The 24,527-nt window shown below is 40.7% G+C and overlaps 1 protein-coding gene across 4 annotated transcripts in view; it reads right to left on the bottom strand.

The window, feature by feature from the left end:
* The window catches only part of AFG2A (AFG2 AAA ATPase homolog A), a 188,607-nt gene that overhangs the window by 72,041 nt on the left and 92,039 nt on the right, over positions 1 to 24,527 (bottom strand). The window contains exons 15-16 of one of the 4 annotated variants that reach the window (XR_011096056.1): positions 19,225 to 19,332; positions 18,585 to 18,748 (exon numbers count right to left, since the gene is read on the bottom strand). The exons of 2 other annotated variants lie outside the window; for them this stretch is intronic. Coding sequence is in view for 1 of the 2 variants with exons in the window: in XM_068680660.1 (XP_068536761.1) it covers positions 19,430 to 19,432 (3 nt within the window). In the remaining variant the exon portion in view is untranslated. Of the gene's footprint in view, positions 1 to 18,584; positions 18,749 to 19,224; positions 19,433 to 24,527 lie in introns of those variants that run through there. One more of the 4 variants, XM_068680660.1, reaches the window with a different exon arrangement.

Here is a 24,527-nt window from a genome sequence, read left to right as displayed (position 1 = left end):
CTAAAACTCTATCAGTGTGGCATGACAACATTTTTAAGTCTTAGCGGAAAGCTTCATTACCATTGCTTTTTGTACTTTTTCCCTATTTTGGCAGTTCTCTTGGTAAGTATCCTGTTTGGTTACGGTATTGCAGCAATTCCTGCAATGCACAACAGAGAAAAACCAGTGCAGATGATATCCCTGATAAGCATGCTAGTGCTCTGTACCGCCAAAGAGCAACTTAAGAATTTAACTAATTCTTCTATTCTTTCAGCATCTGCTCTGTGGCAGCTGTGAGGGACTGGAAATGGCTTTAGATGAATCACTAGCCTGGCTAATCCTACACTCCCAAAATTTGAAAATAATCCAACAAATTGGTCAAAGGGCTGTGCCCAGCACAGTTTGGTGGCTGCTACACCAGCTGTGGAAGCGATGCTGATGCTCCTCTCCCTGGTGTCTGCTCCCACCCTACATCCCCCTGCTCCGTGCTGCCGCAAGCACTTGTGTGCATCACACTGGGGGAAATGGGGGCTCAGGCTAACGCTGCCAGCTGCTGGCTCTTCGGGTCCGATTCCTCGCCACACAGCACCAGGAAGGCATGTGAATGCACATGCTCCTGCAGAGCAGGAGGCAGCAACAGAGCACTACCGAACCTGCAGTTGTAAGCTCTTGGTGCATGCTCAGTTCCTTTTAAAAGAGTGCTTATTTTAATAAAAACACGATTGCCATGCTGGTAAGATTAGATTGTAAATACTGAAACTTTCATATTACCATGATTTAACTAAGTTTTCTTTTATGAGGAAACGTCAAAACTTTCTCCTGACTCATGGTTAAAACACTTGCTCTGAATTAAGCTATGATTTGACACAGAAACCAAATAAATTATGGAAAAATCTCCTCTTTCAAAACTTTGGTTTTGTTCTTTCCAGGCTTTTTCAAACCTCCAAGGATCTGACCCCAAGCGCAATAAAGTCAATGAATTTTTTTCTACTATCTTCATCAGATTTTGGGTCAGGACCAAAACAGGTTCCCCCCCCTCAATAGTTACAGGCAAAATAGACAGAATAATAACCTGTTGACAGGTAATACTAATTTACAGCAATATGAGAGACAGAAGCATTGCACACAGATATGCTGTAAACTGAGCTCAATATTATTTGCAACCTATACGGTTTCATGTCTCGGGTTTCTTTACAATCATAACAGCAAGTTGTTTTTTTTTTTAAGACAAGTTTTCCTCCAAATTATTACATCTTTTAAATCATTGGGTATCTCCTAGTCTGTCATCAAATAATACAGAACACAATACGTGTATAAGAAGGCAGCAAGGAATCCTTTAATACACTTTTACCTAGATGGTTCTGTCAGATCATGCGATGCTGGCTAATGAGATAAAGAGGCCCATGACAATTTTTGAATGATTATCTTTTAAAAAAAATATTAAAAAAAAAAAAAAAAACAACAAACAAAACAAACACACAACAAATTCTTGCTACAGAAATGTCTGAGTTAAAAGAAAGGAAGATGGGGGATGAGGGGGAGACAGGGCAGAAATCTTGGCCTACCAGCAATTCCAGCGTACGATTTTCCTTCGGTCCCCCCCAAACGTTCATTTCCCTGCCATTCGCTATTCCAGGAAAACAAACAACACCTTGCATTAGCTGATTTTAAATTCTGAGTAAGTATATTTGTGCAAGGAGTATTTCTTGACCATGCTGTGTACCAATAGCATTTCTATATATCAAATTGCACTACTGAATTGCAAAGCAAGTATTGTTATTTCTCATTTTATGCTAAAAGGTAACATCCTTCACACCTGATACACCTTTACTCTGGCAGCGGGGTCACTTTACCTTTCCAGAAGCTGTTAAGCCATTACAACCAGACAGGAGCCGTAACTCTTGGGGAAGCCTAAAGCATCACTTACAAATAAAAACAAACACCATCAGGCTTCTTCCTCACCCATATATTATTTGAAGTTTTTGTGTGTATGTATGTATACCTCTATAGTCCTGATACTTAGAGAGTTACATATAGATGGAAATTCTGCTTTACGGCCACTACAGTTACTATATTTAATGGGAAAACTTGGGGGAATAATGGTATGATCCTGTGGTTTTGCTGGACTGATTTGTTACGTGCCCATCCAAGAACAGTTGGATGCGTCAGTTGGGCCACACCACAACAGTCCCTGTGAGCTTTACACCAAGCACACACCGATTTTTCCACAAGCGAATGAGGGTGTTGTTAAAGCACCCTGCTAATCCAATAAAGGGCATTCTTTCAGCCGGGAAAGAAAGGGACCACTCAAAATCCCTTCCTTTATACTGCCTGTTTAACATAAACAGGAAGGATGCAAATTAGTGCAGTAACACGACACTTCACCGTCTCTATTTTATCGTAGTGTAATCCAGCCATTATTTTGCAATCAGAAAGGACTTTTCGCCATTATTACTGCTGGAAGGTAAAGTTGGTAATAAATTCAACATAAGCCATTTTGAAGGCAATTCTGTTCTTGACAGGCAACCAGTAGAGCCGTCTTAGAAAGCTGAAATACCTGTTAACTCAAACGTAAACATCTCATCTATCACTGAGCATCACTAGGTTTCTCTTTTGTACCGGTTCACAACGTTGCACCAATGTATTAATCTGCGCTAATGAGCGGGACGTCTTGAACAAGTTCATGAGCAACACAATTGGAGGAAAAAGAAAAAAAAAAAAAAAAAAAAGCAAGCTATTGGAACTACATATTGAAAAATCCCAAATCAAAAGGCCAGCAATGTGGAAATAGATTTCATCTCTAGAAAGAAAAAAAAAAAAAAAAGAAAAGAAAAGAAAAAAGAAAGACACTTCCACAAAGCCAGGCACTGTAAAATTAGTCCCATTTGAAAAAGCTTGAATAAACATTCTCAGCCCAGTATTTGCCTTTCTGCAATTATTGACTGCAATATTTTGAACTTAAACATCCACATATAAACAGATTCTGTTTAATCAGCAATCATATAAAATCAAAATGAAAATAAATTTGGCGAGATACCAAAATGAGAGTTCTAGCCAACAGCTACACCTACCCTGCAAGACATACCAGTGCAGACTTCCAGACAGATTTACTATTTATAACTGAAACTCACCTTGAAACAATGCAAAGTAAAGATGTAAACTTCACCTGAAAAACACACGGACTTTTAATGAACCACACACACAGCTTTTTTTTTTTCCCCCCTTTTCAGCAAGCTGTTTTGCAGGACATCCTTTTGTGAAAATACATGCACAGAAAATCTGTAACAAGAGGGGCTCTGAAGAATTTTGTGGCTTGATTTTTCTACCTGTAATAGTCATATTGCCACAGCAATGGGAGAGGTATGAGCAATTCTTTAAACAGTTGTTTTAATTCTGATGCCAAGCCTTTTGGTTAGGAAGAATTTTTCTGACTGAGTTGAAAGTCTATCGCAAGTACACAGAAAGACCTAGGGCAAGAACAAAGGTGCAGGGCAGAAGCTAGTTTATTCAGGCTTGTCAAGTTAAATCTTGTAAAGTATGTACACATTTAATTGTTTTCATCATTTATATATGTTTCAAGTACGGAGGGGGCCTCCTGAATCTCTTCAGGTAGAACGCGAGTGCTGATTCTGGAGGTCCTGCTTGCTCCGTGAAGAAGTCATTCATTTCTGGCACGACCTGAGGCTTTAAAAGATCTTTTTGTCACTCTAAAAACCCCGACGACTGGGAATTGTTTAATTGGTTTGAAGCAAAAATCTCTCAACTGCAGCCTGAACTTTGCAGGCAGCCTTACCGTTGGGTTAGACACATTATAAGGGATTAAACAAAGCAATAAAGTAATGGGGAATAAATGAGGGGGCAATGAGCGCGTAGGAGACACACTGTAATTGAGCAAGCATTATAAACCGAGGTACCAATTGCTATAACTGCAGTAAAACAGTTAATGAAAGCACAGCACAAGTCTGGTTTCTCTCTTTTGTTGTCACTTATTTTTCTGAATGACTGGATTTGCTGCCTCTTTTCTTCTAAAAAATGAACGATTACAAAAGGGACACCTGGAAAAACACGGATGTGGTCTTTTAGCTCCAGCCCAGCTCCCTGCAGCCCCCCATGCACACTCATCACTGCCCAGGCTCCTCCCCACCTTCTTTCTTTCCTCAAAAGCAGTTCCTCTCAGCCACAGGAATGCCAAGCCATTCTTTCAGGTAGCTCAGCCTCACCATTTCTCTTTTCACATGTCAGGATGTGCCATTCAACAGAGCTTTGTAGGTACATGTTGGGAGGGTGGTGTTTTTTTTTTTCCAGCATCTGTACCAGGAGTGCAGACAAATGGTTTAAGAACAAAACAGGGAGCAATCTGTACCAGCCTACCAGGTCATCAAAGACCATTTTATTGCTTTTACACAAAGATTTTTCCCTTCTGCTTGCTTTTTGTCCTTGTTTTGACAAATGTTAGCCACAAGAGATCCCGAGGAAAAGGAGAAAAGAAGTCCCATATCTGCATTCACCAGCAATACTATTTTAGACGGAAGAACAACAGCCTCAGAGGAATCTCAGTTATACAGCTGAGTTGAGTTTTTTCTTGACCAATTTTTGGGCAAGCCTCCCATCAGCTTCCCTACAACTAAGATGGAGTAAGGGTGCTTACCCTACTCCATAACCTGGGTTCCTTCTATGGCTAAAGGAGCAAGCACCTACAGAGTCTGATGAGAGCAGCAGTAGCTGAGGATGAAAGAGGCAGTATTACCACACCCTAGGATGCTACTGTGAATATCTGAGGGTAAGAAGCTTGTCCCCAAGTATGCATTTCAGTTAGTTTCTCACAGCAGGAAGTAGTCAGCAAAATAGCAGGACTGATGCATCACCCCATGGTTATGCAGAATTTGATTCTTGCTGTGTGGCTAAGGCAAACGGGATTCAAGGAGTAGAACACATCACTGAAATCATCGGTTTTGTCCTTATACCTGACAAAATTTTAAGAAAGTGACTTTTGGAACAGTTGCAAAATAACAAATCTCCCTCTACGAGGTTACAGCACTGGAAAAAATTGATCAGTTTTTTCCATGATAGAAGAGATGGTCTGATTTTATATAACCAAAAGCTCTGCAACATCCCTACTGACAACAGGATGCAGTTTAGGCATCGTGTCCCCTTGTCAGGGAGGGAAAGGATGGCCTAACTGAGAATCACCTGGGGAAAAGAGAAGTTTCTGCATAGTCTGCTGCTCTAAGAAAAAACATTTTAGACCTTTTGAGGAGGTCACTTTGCTTCTTTCCCATGTGGTGATTTTGTGAAACAACAATTAAGAAAATATCAGAGTTTTGCAGGAAATGCCAAGAGATCAAATGTACACCAAGAATCATACAACAGCTCACTGGAGGTACTACTGGGACAGGTGTTTGAAACTACAGATTCTTTTTCCTTTAAGAATACTGAGGGGAATTTAAGGTCTCTGAGCCCTTTCCCCAAAATGCAACTAATAAGATTATCAGCTTGCAATCCAACACTGAGGCAAAACAAGTACCAAAACAACCAGAAATCTCCCCATCATACCTGTTGCCTGCAAAGCAAACACTCGGCAAGCTCTCAGCCTCTTGTGGAGAGGTTCCTCCGATGTGACCTGGAGCTGTGCTTTATGGCAGAGCACATTGGTCTCATGTGTTCCTCAAAAAGCATTCCACAAAAGTCCTGAGGAATTAGCTGGGTGATTTCTACCCACAATGTTACTCAATAATAAATATCATATGGCAAGCATCAACAGCAATATCACTCACATTAATTGCTTACTTTGCAAAGAAAACGACGTTTGTTTTCTTTTGTCATAACAACTGAATGCTAAAAAGGGTTCCTTGTATCATGTCACTCTTCCAAAATCGAAAATAGTTGCCAAAAATATAATCTGTATATCGTTAGTGAAAAAAATTTCCTGGGGGAAAGGTAGTGTGCATGTAGTTTCCGCTATCTACCACATGGAGTATTTAGGAAACAAACATTCTTTCCCCTCTAATGACAAAACAAGTTATGTGAGCAAGATGAAATGATTCGTGAGCTTGGGCTTTATTCCAAAACCCCTATATATTAAACCCAACCATTAGCTGGATCATCGTGCCTGTTTTCTAAAGAATATAATAGATGGAAATCTGCTTCTTAAACTGTTTTTCATGTAACAGGAAACAGACAAAATAGCATTGCAGCAGCACTCACAGAGGCAGGAGAAAAGCACTGATCTTGAAATCAGGACTTTTCCCTGCTGAATGCTTTTTGCTTTAACAAAGGTTGAAAGCGTGGCACTTTCAGTAACAACACACAGCTTGGTGTACATTTGTATTGTGCCAGATTTTGTTAAGGTGCTTACAAACTCAAGACAGAAACTTTCCATTACAACCTGGTACACAAGGCTTTCATGCAGTTGAGTCACACCAGCATAAAGCAGCTCACAAACTACACACAAGCAGCTATGTGCAGCAGCATGCACACAAGCAAACACAGGCACACGTACACAAGCGTTCAAATTTTACAATGTTCTTAAATACATTTTTAGAAAATGTGGCTTCTACCACTTATGATGAAAAAAACATTTCTGAAGTTTTACATTTCCCCATTATTTAAAATCATTTTAAGGAAAGTGAAAACTTTGCCTACTTTCATGTGTAACATTAAAAATAAAAATTGTTTTCTTCTGAAATGTGGTGCTAATGGAATGAGGTGATTAAGATACGCACCTCACTGCAAAACACAGGTTCACTTCCACAAAAATAAAAACTGTTCAGTGGACAAAAATCAATGAGCTTCTCAGCTATGATCTGGTAACTTCCTAGCCTCGACATCCAAGCCACCAATGCTATTACCCTCTTGAATAAACACAGCGCTTGGAAAGGTTAAACCTGTGAGGTCCTCATCGGAAAGTCCCTGAGTAAATTATAACATTTGATGATGACATTCCTGTGTCTTTTGGAAGCAGCCAGGGGAAGTAAGGGTAGGTCATTATAAGCCACTTGCCTTTACAAGCGGCTGTAAAAGACAATGAGGACAGGAAGCTTCCCACCGAGATCAAGGTGCACAATCCCCAGCTAAAAATAAACAAGCACCGATAGTCACATCTGCTGGAAAATATCATTGGAGCCTGAATTCCCAGGTGCCAAAGCAACGGGAAGAGAATGCTTCAGTTCAGCAGGCTCCCAAAAGACCACAAAATAATAATTACAGGGATTGGAAATGATCGGTGGTTGTGTTAACACTGCAGATAAAAATATCAGAGAGCTAACTTGTCTTACAAAAAAAAAAAAAAGAAAAAAAAAGGAAATGAAAATAAAAATCACGTTAAAAGATTTTAAAAACTTATTCTTGTCATCTGCTAGCTCCCAGACACAAGTCTGAAGGTGGTCTGCTGAGAGAGCTTCCAATCAAAAGTAATGGGACCAGGAGAAAACCATAAATTTCTACCCCTTCTCCTCAGGTATCTCAACTGTGAAGTCTCCCAGAGCAAATTAGATGCTGGCTGTGCAGCCCCACCTAAAAAGCTTCTGACATTTCTGATCTGCTTTAGTTACCGGTGAGCTCAGGAGCACAGGCAGCAGGCTGTAGGACAGCAGAGCAGGCTGCACTTGTCCTCCTTCAGGAGATGGTGATCTCTTTCCTCACTTAAACTCACTTACCTTTAGATACTTAAGTCACCAAATTAGCCAGCACTGGACTTTGGACCCCTGAGGGCTACAAAGCCTTCAACAGCCATATGCCCATGCCAAGAAATATGTATTCTTTGCTGACAGAACAGGGTTGCCATAGCTGCTGAGATCCCCTCCCATCACACCAGTCACGGGCAAACAATCAGGGCCTGTGAGCAGGCTGGGCACAGCTGAGCAGCAGTGGCAGGAATGATGGAGAACCTCGTTTCTGCCTTGAGGATCGTTTTTCTCAGGGAGCAGAGAGATGTCAGAAGCTAGGAGCAAAGGTGGAGCTTGGGGAAGCAGCAATCCTGCTGCTCTCCAGCTAGTGAGGTTGGTGGACAAGGGAGCAAACAGCCTGGGGGACACAAGTCGAGCACCAGGGGAGGTCAGCAAAGCAAGCTCTTGGCATGCTCCAGCTCCTCAAGCAGGCAGAAGACATGATTATGTCACTTATTTATTTTTAACTTCGTGGAAAAAGTCAGCCTCAAAAGCAGCTTAAAAAGGAAATGGCAAAGTCTTACGCACAAGGCAAGCTGGAGCCCCCTCTCCTGCTAGTCCTCACCCTGACCCGGGGGACGGCCGTGCCATCAGCAGGCTGGCTTCTGCAACATGCCTGTGAAAAATGTGACTACAACCTGAGTCACAAAATTCTTTCCTATCCTGATTTTTTGACAGCTCTTCCTGCGCAGAAAGGCCTGATGATAGACTGGAGACTGCAGTGGGAATAGCGGAAATTCAGAGTGCTCCAAACCCTAATTCTGATGCCATTAATGCATACGTTTCTTGGACCTGAGGCAGTTTCATTTCATTCTTCGATATCCTAGCAAAGTTTTAGAAACAATGGACTGGAAACCATTTCTGGCTGTCAGAACGAGGAAAGACTATGTGCAGGAGCGTACCCTGAAAGCTGATATAAAGATTACCTAAACAAAACCAAGACCTACGACTAACATACAGAATGAAAACCACTCCAGTTGCAGGAGGGTTGGAAAAGCACTGTGCTCCAGATGAAGCCTTTATAATGTTTTAATTACTCACAGTGCACGGTGCACCACTTGAAGCCTTCTGCTCCAAAGAAGAGCTTTTCACATGCCCAGTACTCCTCACCTGTGTGCTAGGTGGTTCACTATTTCTCCTGGTTCTGAAAAACCACTGCCTTTTTCAGTGCCACCCCAGGAACAGCTACAGGTGACACAACTGTTGTAACCATACATTTATTGTGTAATCGTTGCATAATTGTACAGGTAACCTGGTTTGAAAAACAGAGTTCCTACATTCTAGGAATCAGCAGGAAAAAAGAGCTAGTGAGCAAAAACCGGTAATTAGCCTTATTTTGTTTTAGTCTTCCTTCTTGTTGATAACTGTTTCCATAGGACCCCTTCCTGCAAAGTGTTAATGGCTAAAACCTGTCACCTCCTGCGGACTGTCGCACACCACAGCCTGGGAGCTAGCACACGCATTCTCTTGGACACACTTTCCACACGATTTGAATACATCCTACCCTTACAACTATTCTGGCATGACATTGAGGAAGTTGTGGCTCAGGTGGTAAATCCAGAACCATCTTAAGCTTAAATTAAGCTAGCTTCAAATTAAACAGGAAACCACTGGTTGTTACGATTTTATAAAACTACCCCTAAGAACAAAAAGCATTTTAAATTCCTATTGACTGCCTAACAGCAGCAGGTATATTCTGCTTCCAGAGCTCTCACTGCACAACACAAAAAGCTCTTGCATATCCCACGTGAGACAAAGTTCAAGCTGGAGCAGTCCTACAGTCCTGTCCTGCCCCCGAAGCAGCTGGGTTCTCCAGCAGTAAGCAGCATCCTTGGAAGTGGCAGTCCTGTGCTCGATGCAGTAGCACTGCACCTACCACCCTTTGGGTGTTCAGCTCAAGGCCTGAGCAGTGTTTGGAGTTATCTCCTAGGTGAGGTACAGCCCTACCATTTTCTCTTCCTTTCCTAAACATCACATTCCCTTTGCACCTCCTCCCAGCACAGTCAACAAAAGTAACGAAGCAAAAAGCGAGGTTCAGTTTGGCTCCCTCCTGGCTGCAAAGCATCTTTTTTTTTTTTTTTTTTTCAAAGCACTATACAGCATCAAAACTATCTGAATCCAGTCCACTAAAAACGAGGTACTTCAGGTGTCAGTGCAAAATGAAGTTCATGAGCTGAATTCTTATGCCACTCTGCTCCCCCCCCCCCAACTTTACTTCAGTAGGATTCAAATCTGCTGCATATAAAATGCTGCTGACATGACTTTATTGCACAGAAGAGCCCTTTTCAGCATGGCCCAGGGTATCAGACTCCTGTATTATCTAGGTAACAGATCATGATTATCAACCCAGAAGGGACAGTAACACTCATATAGGAAAGAAACAAGTTCCCAAGTATTCTGCATACGGCATTGTTTTAAAACCATAATAATTAATTTTAAATCCACATTAACAAGACCCACAATGCCTTGATAGACTATTAGCTGAAGATGCAAACATAGGGAAACAGGTCAAGTTCTTTTTTTACACTTAAGATTTTTGCAGCAAAAATCTCTGCAAACTAACTTTGTGCATGAAAACTCCCCTCACGGAGGTTTTACAGACAAGCCACAGGAGTTTATTAGAACAGTAATTCATTTCAGTGTGCTCAAGCAGTTCAGCTTGATTGCCTTCTCGGACCAGTTATCGTCTCAGCTGCTTTTGTTTATTTATTTATTTTGGACCAGATGCAGAAGGAAACTTCCTTAAGCCAGAATGGCTGGGAGGACAGGCCCTTTAGTTCAATTGCTGTGCTGATGGAGATCAGACGTACAGCTTTGGGGGAAACATCTAATTTCACGTTTTAAACACCTGCATAAAAAAAAAAAAATCTGAGTCTGATCAGAGGAATCAGGGGACTGGGATTTATGAGTAAGACTGTCAAGAGTATAAGAAACAGAATACAGTATTTCCAGCTCTCTTGCCAAATACGTATTATGACTTCAGTTCATTTTACATAGATTCAAGCGAGCAAAAAAAAAAAAAGAGAGAGAGAGAGAGAGAAAAGGAAAAAAAAAAAAAGTCTTACAGTCTACAGAAACATCAGGGATTAAATGTCAATAGCAAATCTCTCAGTACTTCCTGCCACTATGCCAAATAAAGCCTGCTTCCAAGCCAAACATCTGCTTTGTCTGTCCCAAACAGGAACTCATGAGAAGGAAATGTAGCACCCTTTACCACTGTGGTCAAAAGACAACATTTTTAAAATTCCACTTAATTCAACGATTTACCTGTAAAATCTCTGAAAAAGTATTAAAAAAAAAAAAAAAGGCTATTTGTACTCTGTTCCTCAAGGGCTTCCATGACCAAGACATCATTCATCAATCATGCAAATGCTGTACTGGCAAGAATATTCACCCAGGCTAATGTTTTTCACAGAAGCTCTCATTCCACATACATTAATTCTAAAAGAATAAACCAGACTGACATTTATTATGTGCACATGTATATAGAGCCCTCTGTCTCTTTTGCTCTCTAAAATATGAGATTATACAAAAATCAGGTGTTCCAATGACATTAACACAACTCTGGGAGTACAGCTTTATCTGTGCCTATGCTATCAAGCCTCCGCAATAACTGTAGGGGATCACATATTTTTCCTATTTTCCTGCTCTTTGCTGCAACTGAAGAGTAATATCATAGTATACCAGATTATATTCTGCAAACCTATTCTGCAAATTAACATATATAAACATTTTTCTAGGCCAAAAACTCTAGCAGAGCTCCCCCAGCACAGCATTCTGATGTTCCAGGCTGCGGAGGCATCCTGGGAACCGCATTCGAAATTCCCTGCTGTCATTTGTGAAGGCTGACAGATTGTCCCCACAGATAACAGGACAGCATTCTTTATGAGGAGCTGGGATCTTTTCAAATGAATACAAGACTTCTACAATTACAGGTAAAGTGCCGTACTCCTCCCTTTTAGAAAGAAAATCCTCTTAGATGCCAATACCAGTGGAGGCAAAACTGTGAATCTTGGTACGTACTGTGACAGTGAGATACTCTAGAAATTGTTCCTGTGCATTTTACAGAGCTAAAAAAAAAATAATCAGATATATTTCTCTCAAACAATTACATATCTCAAGCATGAAAATGCCAGTCGATGATGACATACCCAACAGTTCAAAGCAAAAGGAGAACTGTAACAACATATATCAAAACATGTGCCATGTATATTGAGCTGCTGCTCCATTCAGCTGAGCTGTACCAATTTACACCACCTGACAATCTTGCCAAAACATTCTTTGCATTCCTAAAACAATTTGTATATGCAATTAATTAATTCCCACATCGCTTTGTTGAGACACTTAAGTCAGCTTTCTCCCTTTGGAGGCAGGAGATGTGTTGACTAACAAAACTTACAGAGCCAGGAAGGGGCAAAGCCCAGCTGAGCACTTCTTGCTTGCCTTAATCCTGTGATTGCTCTCACAAATAGATCACAGGGCACTTAAAGCTGTGGAGGTAAAGGATCCAGAAGCTATGTTACTGGTCAGAAAATATTTAAAATTTAGAATAGCATTATTTGGCTATGAACATCAGAGTTCAAAACCATGGTGAAGGCACTGCCACAGCGTGAACAGTAAAATAAGGAAGGGAAACAAGAAGGAGAGACAAAACTGAGATAATCCACCCACGCGTGCACACACACAAAGGAACAATAAATAAATCCATAGCACTATCAAGAAATGAATAAAACAGTTCAATACATTTACCAGCTGTTATGACCTTGAGGTCTCTTTTAAAAGAGATAGTGAGTTCTCCACACTGGAGGAAAGGAACCAGAAGTTCAAGTCAAACTATGTTTTAGATACGAATGTCTGCAGATAGGAATATGTCTATATCCAGTTTCTTTCAGGACTGATAAATCAGCAATGACTCAAGAGATCCTAATTCTTTTGGGAATAAAAAACTTTTGTTTTTCTCCTAATAAATCCCATTGGCATTGCTATTCAGATATTACAGAATTAAATGGCAAAAGATAGCCGCTAATAGTGAACAGGTTTTCAATAAAGAACAATATTTATTCAGTCTGCATTATTTAAAAAGCATTTTGTTAGGACTTGCTGGAGTTTTTAGTTGTTTTTATCTCGTAGATCTCTTATCAGTTTCAAGCCAAAAGTCATGTTTCCACACGAAATATTAATAGTCTCATTTTGCACTAGTGGGCATGCTGCATTGCAACAAGCTGCAGCTTGCTGCCAAGTGGAGCTTGCATTGCTGGGGACATGCTACATTTTTAGGTCAACATTTGAAAGACAAACAGCTATTAAGCATCTCTGTGCAATACACGTGGATTCTTCCCTTTGCTTCCTTTAAAACTTCCATTGTACTTACTAATCCTTACATGCATTGAGAGTGCAAGGATTGCTACGAGATACTTCTTAATACGGAATACTCCGTGCATCAGCTATGTGCTGTTGGTGGCAATGCTTTTCTCTGTTCTTCATCTAGATAACACAGAAGCAGACAGGAAACAGAAACTGAGAATTGCGAAAGAAGTGTTAAGTGATGAAACATTTTTAAAAAATCCTTCAGGCCTTCATTCCCATTTCCTCAAGTTTGCTGCTACGCTGGACGTAGGAAGACGGGGAACTGAGCTCCAAGTCAGACCACCTGGTAGGCTGCTGAAAAGCCAGGAAAGCCTGGGAACCTTTGTATCTCAGTGAAATGAAAGACCTTTTCCCATCCAGCCATCCTTAATTGCTCAGTGTATTTCCTGGCGATCGCAAAGGAAATGAGTTGCTGCTCAATTCACTAGAGCCCTGTTCTATAGCTCACTTTAAAAACAAAAAAAAAATCAATGAGGGGGAAAAAGGCATAAAAGAGTAGCCAAGCAAAATGGGTAACTGGACTTAAAGAAACTCGGATCTAATTCCTAGGTTGCTTTTAGTTTCCCATATGGTTTTGAGCAGATGCATTTTATCTACCTTACCACAGCTGCTCACCGTTTCACCTGTTAATGGACTTTAGCCATCACAGAAACTGCAATTCCCTCAAATATTCTGAGGGAGAGTACCATGTACATCTGTAGGTACCCTCCTTACATCCACTCACAAGCCTCCCACTAGTTGTTTGTATCTTTTCTGCTACTTAGATTTATTTTTGTAAAAGAAGGTCCCATGAACATAGTCACACAACAGCTGCCTGACAGTCAAGGCTGCAAGAGCTTGTCCCTCATAAGGAACACCTGCAATCTCTCTAAAACTTCCACAAGTACACAACACCATACGTTGGTACATGCTGGAGTGAAACCAGGCGTGGATTTGGAGTTGGAACCCCAGCAAAGGGCACAGGGAAAAGCAAGCAGACCTTTAGAAAAGTCAAGCAGTCCGTACTCTGGGACCAGTGTTTATGAACTTACCTTGCCATCAATCAGTTCCCGTCTCATATGGGAATTTTATTATCACTGTTCTTTGTGAACCTAGTCTTTGGGGGTATTTCCCAAGGGCGTTCCCTTTTAGTACAAAAAACAAGCACAAAAATGAAACAAAAAACTTTGACCGAACTGGAAATGAATGAGAGAATGTTTATTAATTCTCTGCATGTGAGAACTAAATTTGCAAAAGTGAATAGTTAGGAAATTTGGACATCTAAAATGGAATTGATTTCTGTGCATCTATTAATATGGCATATATTGAAAGACTTGGTTTTAGATGTACTTTTGCTAAGCTCATGGATTCCCTCATTACTGTCAGCCAAATAAAGCATTGACATCGTACACAGCTTTTCCCCTGAAGTATTCTCACATAATGGCGGGTAGGAAGCGGCTATTATTTCCGATTAATGAAATCATCATCTAATTTATTTTATCTGGTTTTAGGAGACAAAAACCATCTGAGGTTAAAATAAAATAAAAAAGCAATACTTTCCATATGACCTGAGCATCATCCACTTGCTAATTCCTCAAGTGTTTGAGTAAAGCACCAGACACAAGCCTCTGTTACCTGGGATCTGGCCAGTTGCCACACGTTAACTACAAGGAGCATGTGAGGGGAGCAGCGAGAGGAGAAAGGGAAAGAGGGAGACAATGAAAGAGTAGAAGAAAATGAGAAGACATAGGGACTCGGTGACTTAGAACATATTAAACTGCGGTAGTGTTCAAAAAAGGAAAAATAAGTGTTAGAAAACATGAGTGTGTTTCGTTAAGCATAACAAGTAATTTAAATCCTGTCCCAGGAGGCACCAATTATGTCCCATCCTCTTCAGCAACAGCGTGGTTTCAGCAGTAAATTCCTGTGTTTATTTCTGGAGGAAGGGTTTTCTCCAACTGCTATAAAATACTTGTAAAAAATTTCATTTAAGGAACACATTATCCTTTTGCAGATGGAGTAGCTAGAACATCAGCCGCAGAGACCTGATTTCAGACACAAGGAAATGGGCACATCAGAGCCCGGGTGACAATCAAGTGCAATAAATAGTTAGTCATTAGATTGCCTTCCCTCCTCCCTGCTGCTGGAACAGTTTCACTCTCTGTTAACCACAGGGGGCTGAGTAAAGAGACAGCTCTACCTCTTACACTGTCTAAAGACAAGCAAAATCCATGCAATCTAGAGTTTGAATGTGAAGAATAAACATCCTGAGTGTCTCTAAGTTTTGGATTGGCCTCGTCATCTGAAGGAGGAAGGTAATGCAAATTACCTTTTCCAAACCAGTGTACAGTTAAGAACAGACCTGTTTTGTTTGGTTCCCTTAGTTGTAGCAACTTCTGAAATACAAATACAGCTGATCCAGCAAAGCTTTAAGAGCTTCTTCCTTGCTTCCTTCTCCCAGGCAGAGTTAGGATTAATTCAATTAGCTTAAGTAGTTTCAGTACACACAAAACATTTTAGATTTACTTTGGTTATTAAATACTGAAAAAAATCCAGAGATACCACTACTAATCTCAGCCACAGCTGCAGTTTGCCTGACATTTATTAGAAGTCACAACACAAAGGAATGGAGCAAAAATGTACCCATCCTCTCAAACTGCTGTGCTCCGTTACAGGCTACAGGACTGGAACTGGCAGGACAATGAAGAAGAAAAGTACAACTAAAATATTTGGAGCAGGAAAGGAAGAATGGTTATTTACAATTCAATCACATAATTTTCAGTTTCTTATAGATAAGTTCCCCGTAGCTGAACAAATACCTCTCCCTTAAAAAGCGTGCCTATGATAATACATTTGGCTGCTCATAATTTAAGGGTGCTTACTACACAACGGTAGTCCGACCTCACTCCTACCTTTTAATTGGTGTTAATTTTGTCATGCCAAAATGAGGACAATGATTTTCTTGCAGCAAGAAACTTTCTGATACTTGTGCTGGTAAGAATCTAGCTTGTTTTAGGATCTAACAAAATGAGCAAAATACAACGATGATAGTAAAATGCACACTGAAAACCTAAATTCCATTATTTTACAGTAATTGCAGAGTAGGTTCGTCATGTTTTTCATCTGGTAGCAGAGAAACAATAGGAAGAAAAAGACACACTTTGGAAAGATGTAGCTGGTATTTCAGAGTAATTAAGATTGATGGAAGGCTTCCAAACGAGCCCGCTAATGTATCATGCACAGCCTATTAAGCTTGACACAGCAAGCTTTTTCTCATGGCCTTGACAGCAATGACTATTTAACGTATCTGGTGTGTGCTGTCCCCTAGGACCACAAAATAGTCTTTATAAACTGTTAGGACAAACACTGACGTGCATCTAACTTTGTTTATCACTGAAGCCAGGCCAAAGAGTGCTAATTGGAGCTCTTCTGCTAAACAATGTTTACGCGCTAATTAGTCCACTTCCTAAACTAAATGTTCCAAGACAAACTAAGAATATGTGGCAAGCTGCCACTGAATTGCAGTCTCATCAAGTGTGTTACTTCACAGACGGACACAGACAGGTAACAAAGGGTAAATTTAAAACGACAAATCAACATGTGTGGCTGCGCAACGTGCAGAAAGTCTCCACTACCTGAGAAAGGAAACAGTCCCACAGGTTTAGTTCAGATGGGAGGAAAGCCCTTGGGTCACAACGTTGGGGAAAATACGCTGTTGCACCCAACAAGAGGCAATAGGGGACGGGGGAGAAGGCATCAAGATGTTTATACGCTGTATCTTTACTGCAAATACATAATCTTACTATTATTTATGGTTTAAAACTACTTAAAAATAAAAAAATAAATAAGGAGGATATGTCTGCTAAATGATTTGGAAAGTTGATCACTCAGGTCTTTGAAGACAGCATATCAAACCAGTCAAACAGCAAACAAAACCTGGTGTGTTATAGAGACAAACTCAAGTCCATTTTGGGGGAGGAAGGATGGTTAAAAAAACAATTGAATCTCCAGTAAGGGCAAATACTCACAGCCCCACATGTGGGCAGCTCCAGGAGCAAGGAGAGGACAGGAGGATGAGGCAAAAAAGAAGAAAAGCCATCATCAGGGAGACAAACTTGCAAGAGTGAAGCAAGGAAGGAGACAGAATGGTCTCCAAGGAATTATCCCCCGTCTCCTTTCCAGGATGGATGTGGTTATGAGACAGTGGCCTCTGGAACACACATGTTTTTGTTTACTCTGCACATGATCAAATTTTTTATTATGCATATTAGAATAATTTAAACAAAGCACCAAAGAATTTGGATATGAAGGCTTTCAGTGCTATTTTTTTTTTTGGAAGATTAAGTCACAGGTTACTTGCACAAAAACATGGTAAAAGTAGAGATGTTTTCATGCACTGTGCTGAGTTCCAAGAGCATTCTTCATGGCCCAGGCGGTCAGTGCAAGGCCGAGTACAAAAGGATCCTACTACTGCATTATCAGCATCACTGATAATCACAAATGTCTTTTGCTCTGCTTAATGAAAGGAGGAAAAACTCCTGACCTGGAATTTCAAGCTAACTTTGCAATTTTTGTCTTCTGACCCCATAGTCTCTGACCTGCGTTTCATTTCACTCTGATGCTGAAAGACTTCCTTGTGCAGTTAGCGCCGAGCGCCAGACACGCAGTCTGATCTGGTCCGGATCTTCAGCAACCTTATCTCCAGCCAGCAACTTCCTCTGCAACTACAAAGGAGACCTGCACCACCTCCAAACAGAAAGGAGAAAAACCCACGGGCATGCCTAACTGGTCCCAGACACCCCAGGAGCCTCCTGGCTTCCCCTGCCTGCTCCATGGGGCAGCCTCTTGCCCACACACCTCAGGCTCCCTCCTGCCAGCCTCAAATAGTTTTCTCCTCTACTGCCAGGTACAACCTGGCAAGAGCAGCTAGCTCTGAGCAGTCCCTCTCTCAAGCAGGGAGATGTGGGGAAGAGGGAGGGGGAAAGGGGCACATAGCCCCAGCTGCCAGGAGGGGTAAGCGCCATGCCCCAGCTCTGAGGCAGAATTCCCTTCAGGATGTGCAGAAACACCAAGTGGCAAAGGATCAGCACAGGGGACAGGAGGGAGCCAGAAGAACAGTCCATTAACCAACATCCAACCATTTCTACAATGCATCTGGGAGCTGTGCTTGAGGCATCGTGCAGCGATACACCTAACTTGGCTGGCTAAAGAGGCTCCCTCAGCAACAGGGTAAGGCTGCAGAACATCCCTCCTGCTGCAAATCTTTTGACGCCACTCTAGAAAAAGTGGTGGTTTCTCCTCCCCGTGGATTGATCTTTTCTGAGCCATACGATCTTCATGTGATCTTTCCTAAATCACACGTTGCCCCTTCTGGAGCTGCTTTCTTTCTTAGCTCCTTGGCTTCTCAGTTACCAAAAACCAAGAGCACTGTAATCCTTAGAGATTATAATCATAAAAAAACAATTGCTCCCAACAGCTCATCAGTGCCAAAAGAAAGCAAACAGCTCATAAGCTATTAAAACTGTCCCTTCAAAACCTTCAACTGAAAAGACCGGTAATTTTCCTTATTTATTAACAGGCTGTTATATGAACCCACGTTTTCTCTTTAATTCAGTTCTTAATCTTCACTGTTATTAAAGGACTACGTTCCTTTTCCAGTGATGGGGAAATCCGCGCAGAACCCAAGGCTACTGGGTTAATTCACAAACACGTCACGTTGCTGGTAGAGGAAAACGCAGTCTCTGCAGCTTTGTTTATGCCTGTGGATGCCAAAGGATATACTCAAAAGGTACATGTAATCAGCAACCTGCAGAGTATAATTAAGAATAAAGGACAATGTTCCACACATGGTATACATTACAAATGTAATCAGCTTCAGAAGATTTCTTTCTTAAAACATGAAAACCTTGAAAAAATTCATGCCCTCAGTATAACTGAATTTGTCACGCAAGTTTTACGAATGCTCCCATGATTGGCAATCATGATTTATTTTGCCATTTCTTTATGAAGCAAGAATATTGTTTTGCCTGTACATGTGGTTGGAAGAATATTTCAGAATTCAAGCAGTTACTGCTGGGGATCGACTGTTCCTGCCGAACCAGGAGCGGCGCACAAATCCAAATGTCAACTATCAAGCAGGCTCGGTGCTATTTCGGGGTAGCGTACACTCAAAAATGCAAACGGGAGCTTCTACATTAGCATCACTTTTGAAATCAAAGTAGTAAGAAATATTTACCAAGAAAATGCATCCCCTTTTAAACTCTCGGGGTGTGATTTTCAGAATACTTCAGCCTGCAGACACACTTTTGGAAAAGCAGCCTTCTGGAGCAGTCCTGTCCTGCAGCTAGCAGAGAATAACAGCAATTAAAAAGAATAGTAAAGCTGTCAGCAGCTCCCTTCTTATTCAGGCCACTGTGATTTCTGTCCTTAAGAACACGTCCTCACTATAAGAGAAATTAAAAAAAGAAAGTTGAGAATGACTGTACATGCTAAGTATTCCTGAGCTCCGGTAGGAAGAAGGCGTGCATTCGTGTTACTTCACCACACAGCAACCTCTCCTAGCACCAAAGTCTGCCATTGTAGCAGGTGGACAGCCTGCTGCAGATTTTGGGTGGGATATGTATCAGAGGGAGGCCCCAGAGCCTTTCCCCCAGCTCAATGCAGCCTGCCCCTCTCCCACACTGATGCGTTTGAAGCACTGGACAGCTTTTTACATCACTTTATAGCAAAGGGCACGTTTCAGCAGACAGCTCCTTGCCTCTCCTCATACATGTGAACCTCCTCCTGATCCCCACAGGGGAGAGACGATGGCTTGGATGGAAAAACGATCACAAAAAAGTATCCCTCAACTCTGAACTTTGCCTCGGGCATGGTAATGAGTGTTTTGAACTTTTAGGAGAACATTAAGGATAAAGGACAGAGAATACAGGCTGCTTTAACTCTCCCCCTCTTCTCCAGCTTGTCTGCAGAGACATTAATGGCTTCACTAATCCTGCTGGGACACTTGTTTTCCAGGATTAATGCTCCTTACCCTGTTCTGCTCGTATTTTGTACACAGCAAAAACAGAAGAGAAGGGAATCTTCCTCCTGACCTGCAAGTGTCCCTGTGAGGAGTTGCACTGGGACAGCCACCACAGGATAACTGCATCAAAGAACTTCCTTGGAGGATAAAGTCTTTATCTCTGCTGCTCATTTGTTCCTTTCCTGTTAACTTGAAGTGAAAAGAAAAAGCTAAGGGCAGCAGTTCTCCTGACTGCTAGTTTGGGAACCGCTGGACAGCTCAGGGACTATTACATCTATCGTGAAAATTTTCTTTCTCATAAGATAACAACTTTTTATGATTAGGTCATGTAGTTTCTGGGCCAAATTCGCCCACAGTTTTCAGTGTAGACCCAGTAAATCCAAAACATCTGGGTGGATAAAACAAAGTCTAGAAGTTAGCCTCCTGAGTCTCAGAAATACTAATGTTTATCTCTACATGCTTATGTACCCTAACACTCAAGATAATTATTTTTTTTAAATTACAACTTATTTTCCAACCTCAGATTGTGGGAGAGACTTGCTTTTTATTGACTAAAGTAGAAAAATAAAAATGTATCTGTTACTTAGAGTGGGAAACAGCTACTGTTCCCTTCCACTAAAAGAGGTCTGATTCCGCCATAATCTGACAAGATAGAGATTCCTTCTCATCACTGCAGCTGTAACACCGTAGATTGTCAGATCCATCAGATTTCTCCTGCAACATCTGTCAAGAAGTAAGACATTTACTAACACAGAACAGGATTTGCTTAGCTGGGTCTTAAGCTAATAGAAGTATGGAATTGTAAACAGGCAGTGCTTTAGGACAAAACATGTCAAAGGAGCAGAATTTAAACAATGACATGTAAGGAAAAATGAAAAACCAATCATTTGCAATTAGACTCAAAGCATGTTTAGTCCCTGTTGCCCCCTGCCAATAGCTACAAGAAACGAGACACATAAAAGCGTCTCCTTTAGCAACTGTAAAAAGTAATAGTTAATAGAGGAGAAGCTTTATTTGGTGCAGCGGGTACAAAATAAAGGAGAAAAATTAGCTATTTTCATGGGAAGCACTCTCACAGTTTAAAGCTGCGTGTAATTTCAAAGCAGCCTTATTTATCTAGCTCTCGTGGTAGATCTACACAAAGACTCTGCGTTGGTGTTCCTTTACCAGAACTCTATGCTGACACCAAAGAATGAGTAGTGTGTTATGGCCAATCTCCTATTTTCTTCTACCATTCAGCCTGAGTTTTAACTTATTTATTTCTTGTAGCCACAAGCAACCGTGGCAGACAGCTGAGATCCAATCTTCCTTTTCTAATGAACTGTAGCAAATGCTGTGTATTTGATCAGAAAATACAGGGCTGTAAATAAAATATTGTTGTATTTAATAGTCTAATGTGTAAGCACAGATTTTTTTTAAAAAAGTATTTACAAAGTAAAAATGCTCTTTCCATTTGCATTACTTACTGAGTAGATTAGATTAAAAAAATCAATGCTTACTTTAATATCATTATGTTATGATCATATCCATAATTGTTTCCTAAGGTTCCCTCTGTTGGCAAAAATAATGAGATTCAAAAGTACAAATAAATGAAATACAGTTAAATATCTATGAGTTATACTGCTACGAAGAGAAGAAAAAATCACATCTGAAAAAATATACCTTGAGATACATCTGTAAACAGGATCAGACGTCCAAATCAACACAAGAATGTATCTCAGCAGTTGGCCCAACAAATTAAGTTTCTCTACCATGAGAGACTTCTCCAGTATATTCCTACAAGGTTCTTAATGAGCTTAATATCTCAAGTATGGGAAATTCTGCAAATGCTACAGTTGCAGTAAATAAGAAGTAATACAGCAATACAGTAAATAGTAAATGGAATTTTTACAAGGCATCATAAAAACAAAGTTATTGCCATTCTGTGATTTATTTTTCATGCAAGGCTTTAGCTGTCATTTAAAAGTGGTAATATAAAATTAAAATTGTCATTTTATTCTTCTCCGACTGTATATATTTCCTACAGGCCAGGAGGGAATTGACTTAATAATGCTCTTTTCCTAATACATACTTTTTCTTATGACCTTCCCCATCCAGTTCAAGTCACTGTGCTTGCTTTCTCCACAGGGGTAGCTCTGTTTCTCCCCTTGATAAATACACTAGTTGCATCAACACTGCAGAGCAAGTACAACAGTTTTCTACCTATTGTTGTAATGTGCATTGTCCGGGAGCACTTGGGGAATTAAACAGCGAATTTTTCCCCCAGGGCTGAGGCTGACTGGAAAGGAGTGACTGGATACAGAAAGCCTTTGGCAAGAAGCTCAACCAGGAAGGTTACAAGAGCGGATAAAAAAAACAGCTAGCCAAGAATAATGCTGCAAGTCCACTGCCAACTTGCAGGGAACCCATGGTGTATTTTAACTGATGTCATGAGTTTGCTCTCTGGATATGTGCACGTCCCGTGCCAAAACGGGCAACTGAGTTTCTATGGAAAGTAAAGTAAGACTGCTGCCCACTTGTGCCACCACAAGTTCCTTTCCATTTCTCCCTCTAACTTTAATTCACTGGGTATTGCAGTGAGGGGTAAGGAGAACAGGATGGCATCACTGCTTTTGTCATCACAGGAACCAAATACCCACTTCAGAAAAGGATCTGAACAGTCAGAAGACAGCAATAATGCACATTTAAAGCACAATGGCTGCTTTAAGAGGCAGAAGTAAGGAAGAAGTCACAAAGAACAGAAATAAAAATAAAAATAAAAATAAAAATATAAAAATTAAAATTAAAATTAAAATAATAAAAAAAAAAAAACAAACAACAAAGATAGAAAAGAGTTTCAGAATAGAAAAGAAAGATTTGATAATGTAACACAGCAACTGCCAGTTGAAAACAAGAAACACCATGAAAGGGAAATCTGGGAAGAAAGTACAGGGGGAGAAGGATAACAGAGAGCAAAAGAAATTCAACTGAAGAAAATTTGGGAGTAGGTAAAAGGAATCACAGAAAACACAAGTTAGAAAATACCCAAAGCCTTAAAATTTGCAACAAAACACTTTTAAAACAAAAACCCAACATACAAGTCTTTAGCTTCCCGAAACGTGTTTTACAGCATCATTTGTCCTGAGCCCACTGACATGTTTTGGTCTGGTCTCATCAGGCCATTAGGTTTATGTCATCACACTACATCCAAGGACAACTAAGCACACATATTGTCCCTACTGCTCGCCTACATTACACATTACAGGAGCAGAGCCACAACGTTCCTGCTTGTGCCATGACTGAAGAAGAGTGGACAGAAGAGAGTGAAACCACCAGCATCATGCCAAGGTAGGTTGTGGGGCACCCTCCCACCTTTCACCACCTGTCTGAGACTTCCTGAGGCAAAGGCTTTTCTGATACTAGCAGCAAGGAGGTGATCAGAGTCCTCTCTCCAACTGGATATACCTGAACAGGATCCAAAGCCAGTTGCTCTAGCACGTCAACTACCTAGTGTCTAGACTGGCCCTAACCCCAGTTAAAGTCTTTTTCCCTCCCTCGCTGGCAGGGCATAATACTTTTTTCCTGCATGGGTTTTCTGTGCTGTTTAATACACCCTAAGTTCAGCTGCAGCCTTCCAGAAATTCAGAGGAAAAGGTTGGCCAACCAAGATACAAATCAATCCATCAGAAACTTCATTAGTTGTAGTTGCTTGTGAAATTGCCATATTTAGCTCTAGGAGGAAAGGACGCTGGTGTAGAAATTGATTTTGTAGCCATGAAATATTTTCAAAATGCCTTTTTTTAATTTATCATTTATTTTCACTTTTTTTAAGGATAACTATTTTGACTCAGTACCTCTCTCATCACAAAACATTAATTTGTAAAACCTCAGACAGCAAGTGATTGCTGAAACAGGAGCAGAATCAGGGAAGACATATAAAAAGCAAAAATAAAAAAGAAAATACATTATGATTGCAAGCTTCCTCAAAGATGTTTGATTTTGTCAGATGTGACAAAATGAGAGGTAGCTAATGTGAACAGGAAGGGAGGGACACACTAAGATGGAGAAATACAGTGCCAAGGAAAAGACAAGAGGAGGAGTACAAAGAGAGAGGGAGGAAAAGCAGACTAAAGTTTGAAACCATGAAGTCAAGGGAATGAAGAAAGGTCAAGCTGAGAGCAACAGCGAATTTCAGCTGTTGAATAGACCAGTGTTCACAAAAGGAGCAAGTCAGAAGGAAAAGCATCATTAGTGGTGGAAAAGGGCAAGATGTGGTTCAGAGGGAAACAATTGAGAAAGATCTGGAGGGAAAAAAACAACACACAAAACACAGTTTGGTAAAGACTGACTGCAGTGATTGAACTGAAAGAGCGTACAGGAGATACCAACCAGAGAACAACAAGATAGCTCAGAGAAAAAAAAAAAAAAAAAAAAAAAAAAAAAAAGTATTCCAGGGATGCAGGAATCTAGTTGATTTTGACCTTGGTAAAGGAGAACTTGTTTGGCATATTTGAGAGGGGTCTCAGAGAACTTCAGGT

This window comes from Anas acuta, chromosome 4 (assembly GCF_963932015.1).
Source record: "Anas acuta chromosome 4, bAnaAcu1.1, whole genome shotgun sequence".
Classification (NCBI taxonomy): Eukaryota; Metazoa; Chordata; class Aves; order Anseriformes; family Anatidae; genus Anas; species Anas acuta.
Note: the sequence above shows the minus strand (reverse complement) of the source record. Positions and strands in the feature narration are given on the sequence as shown.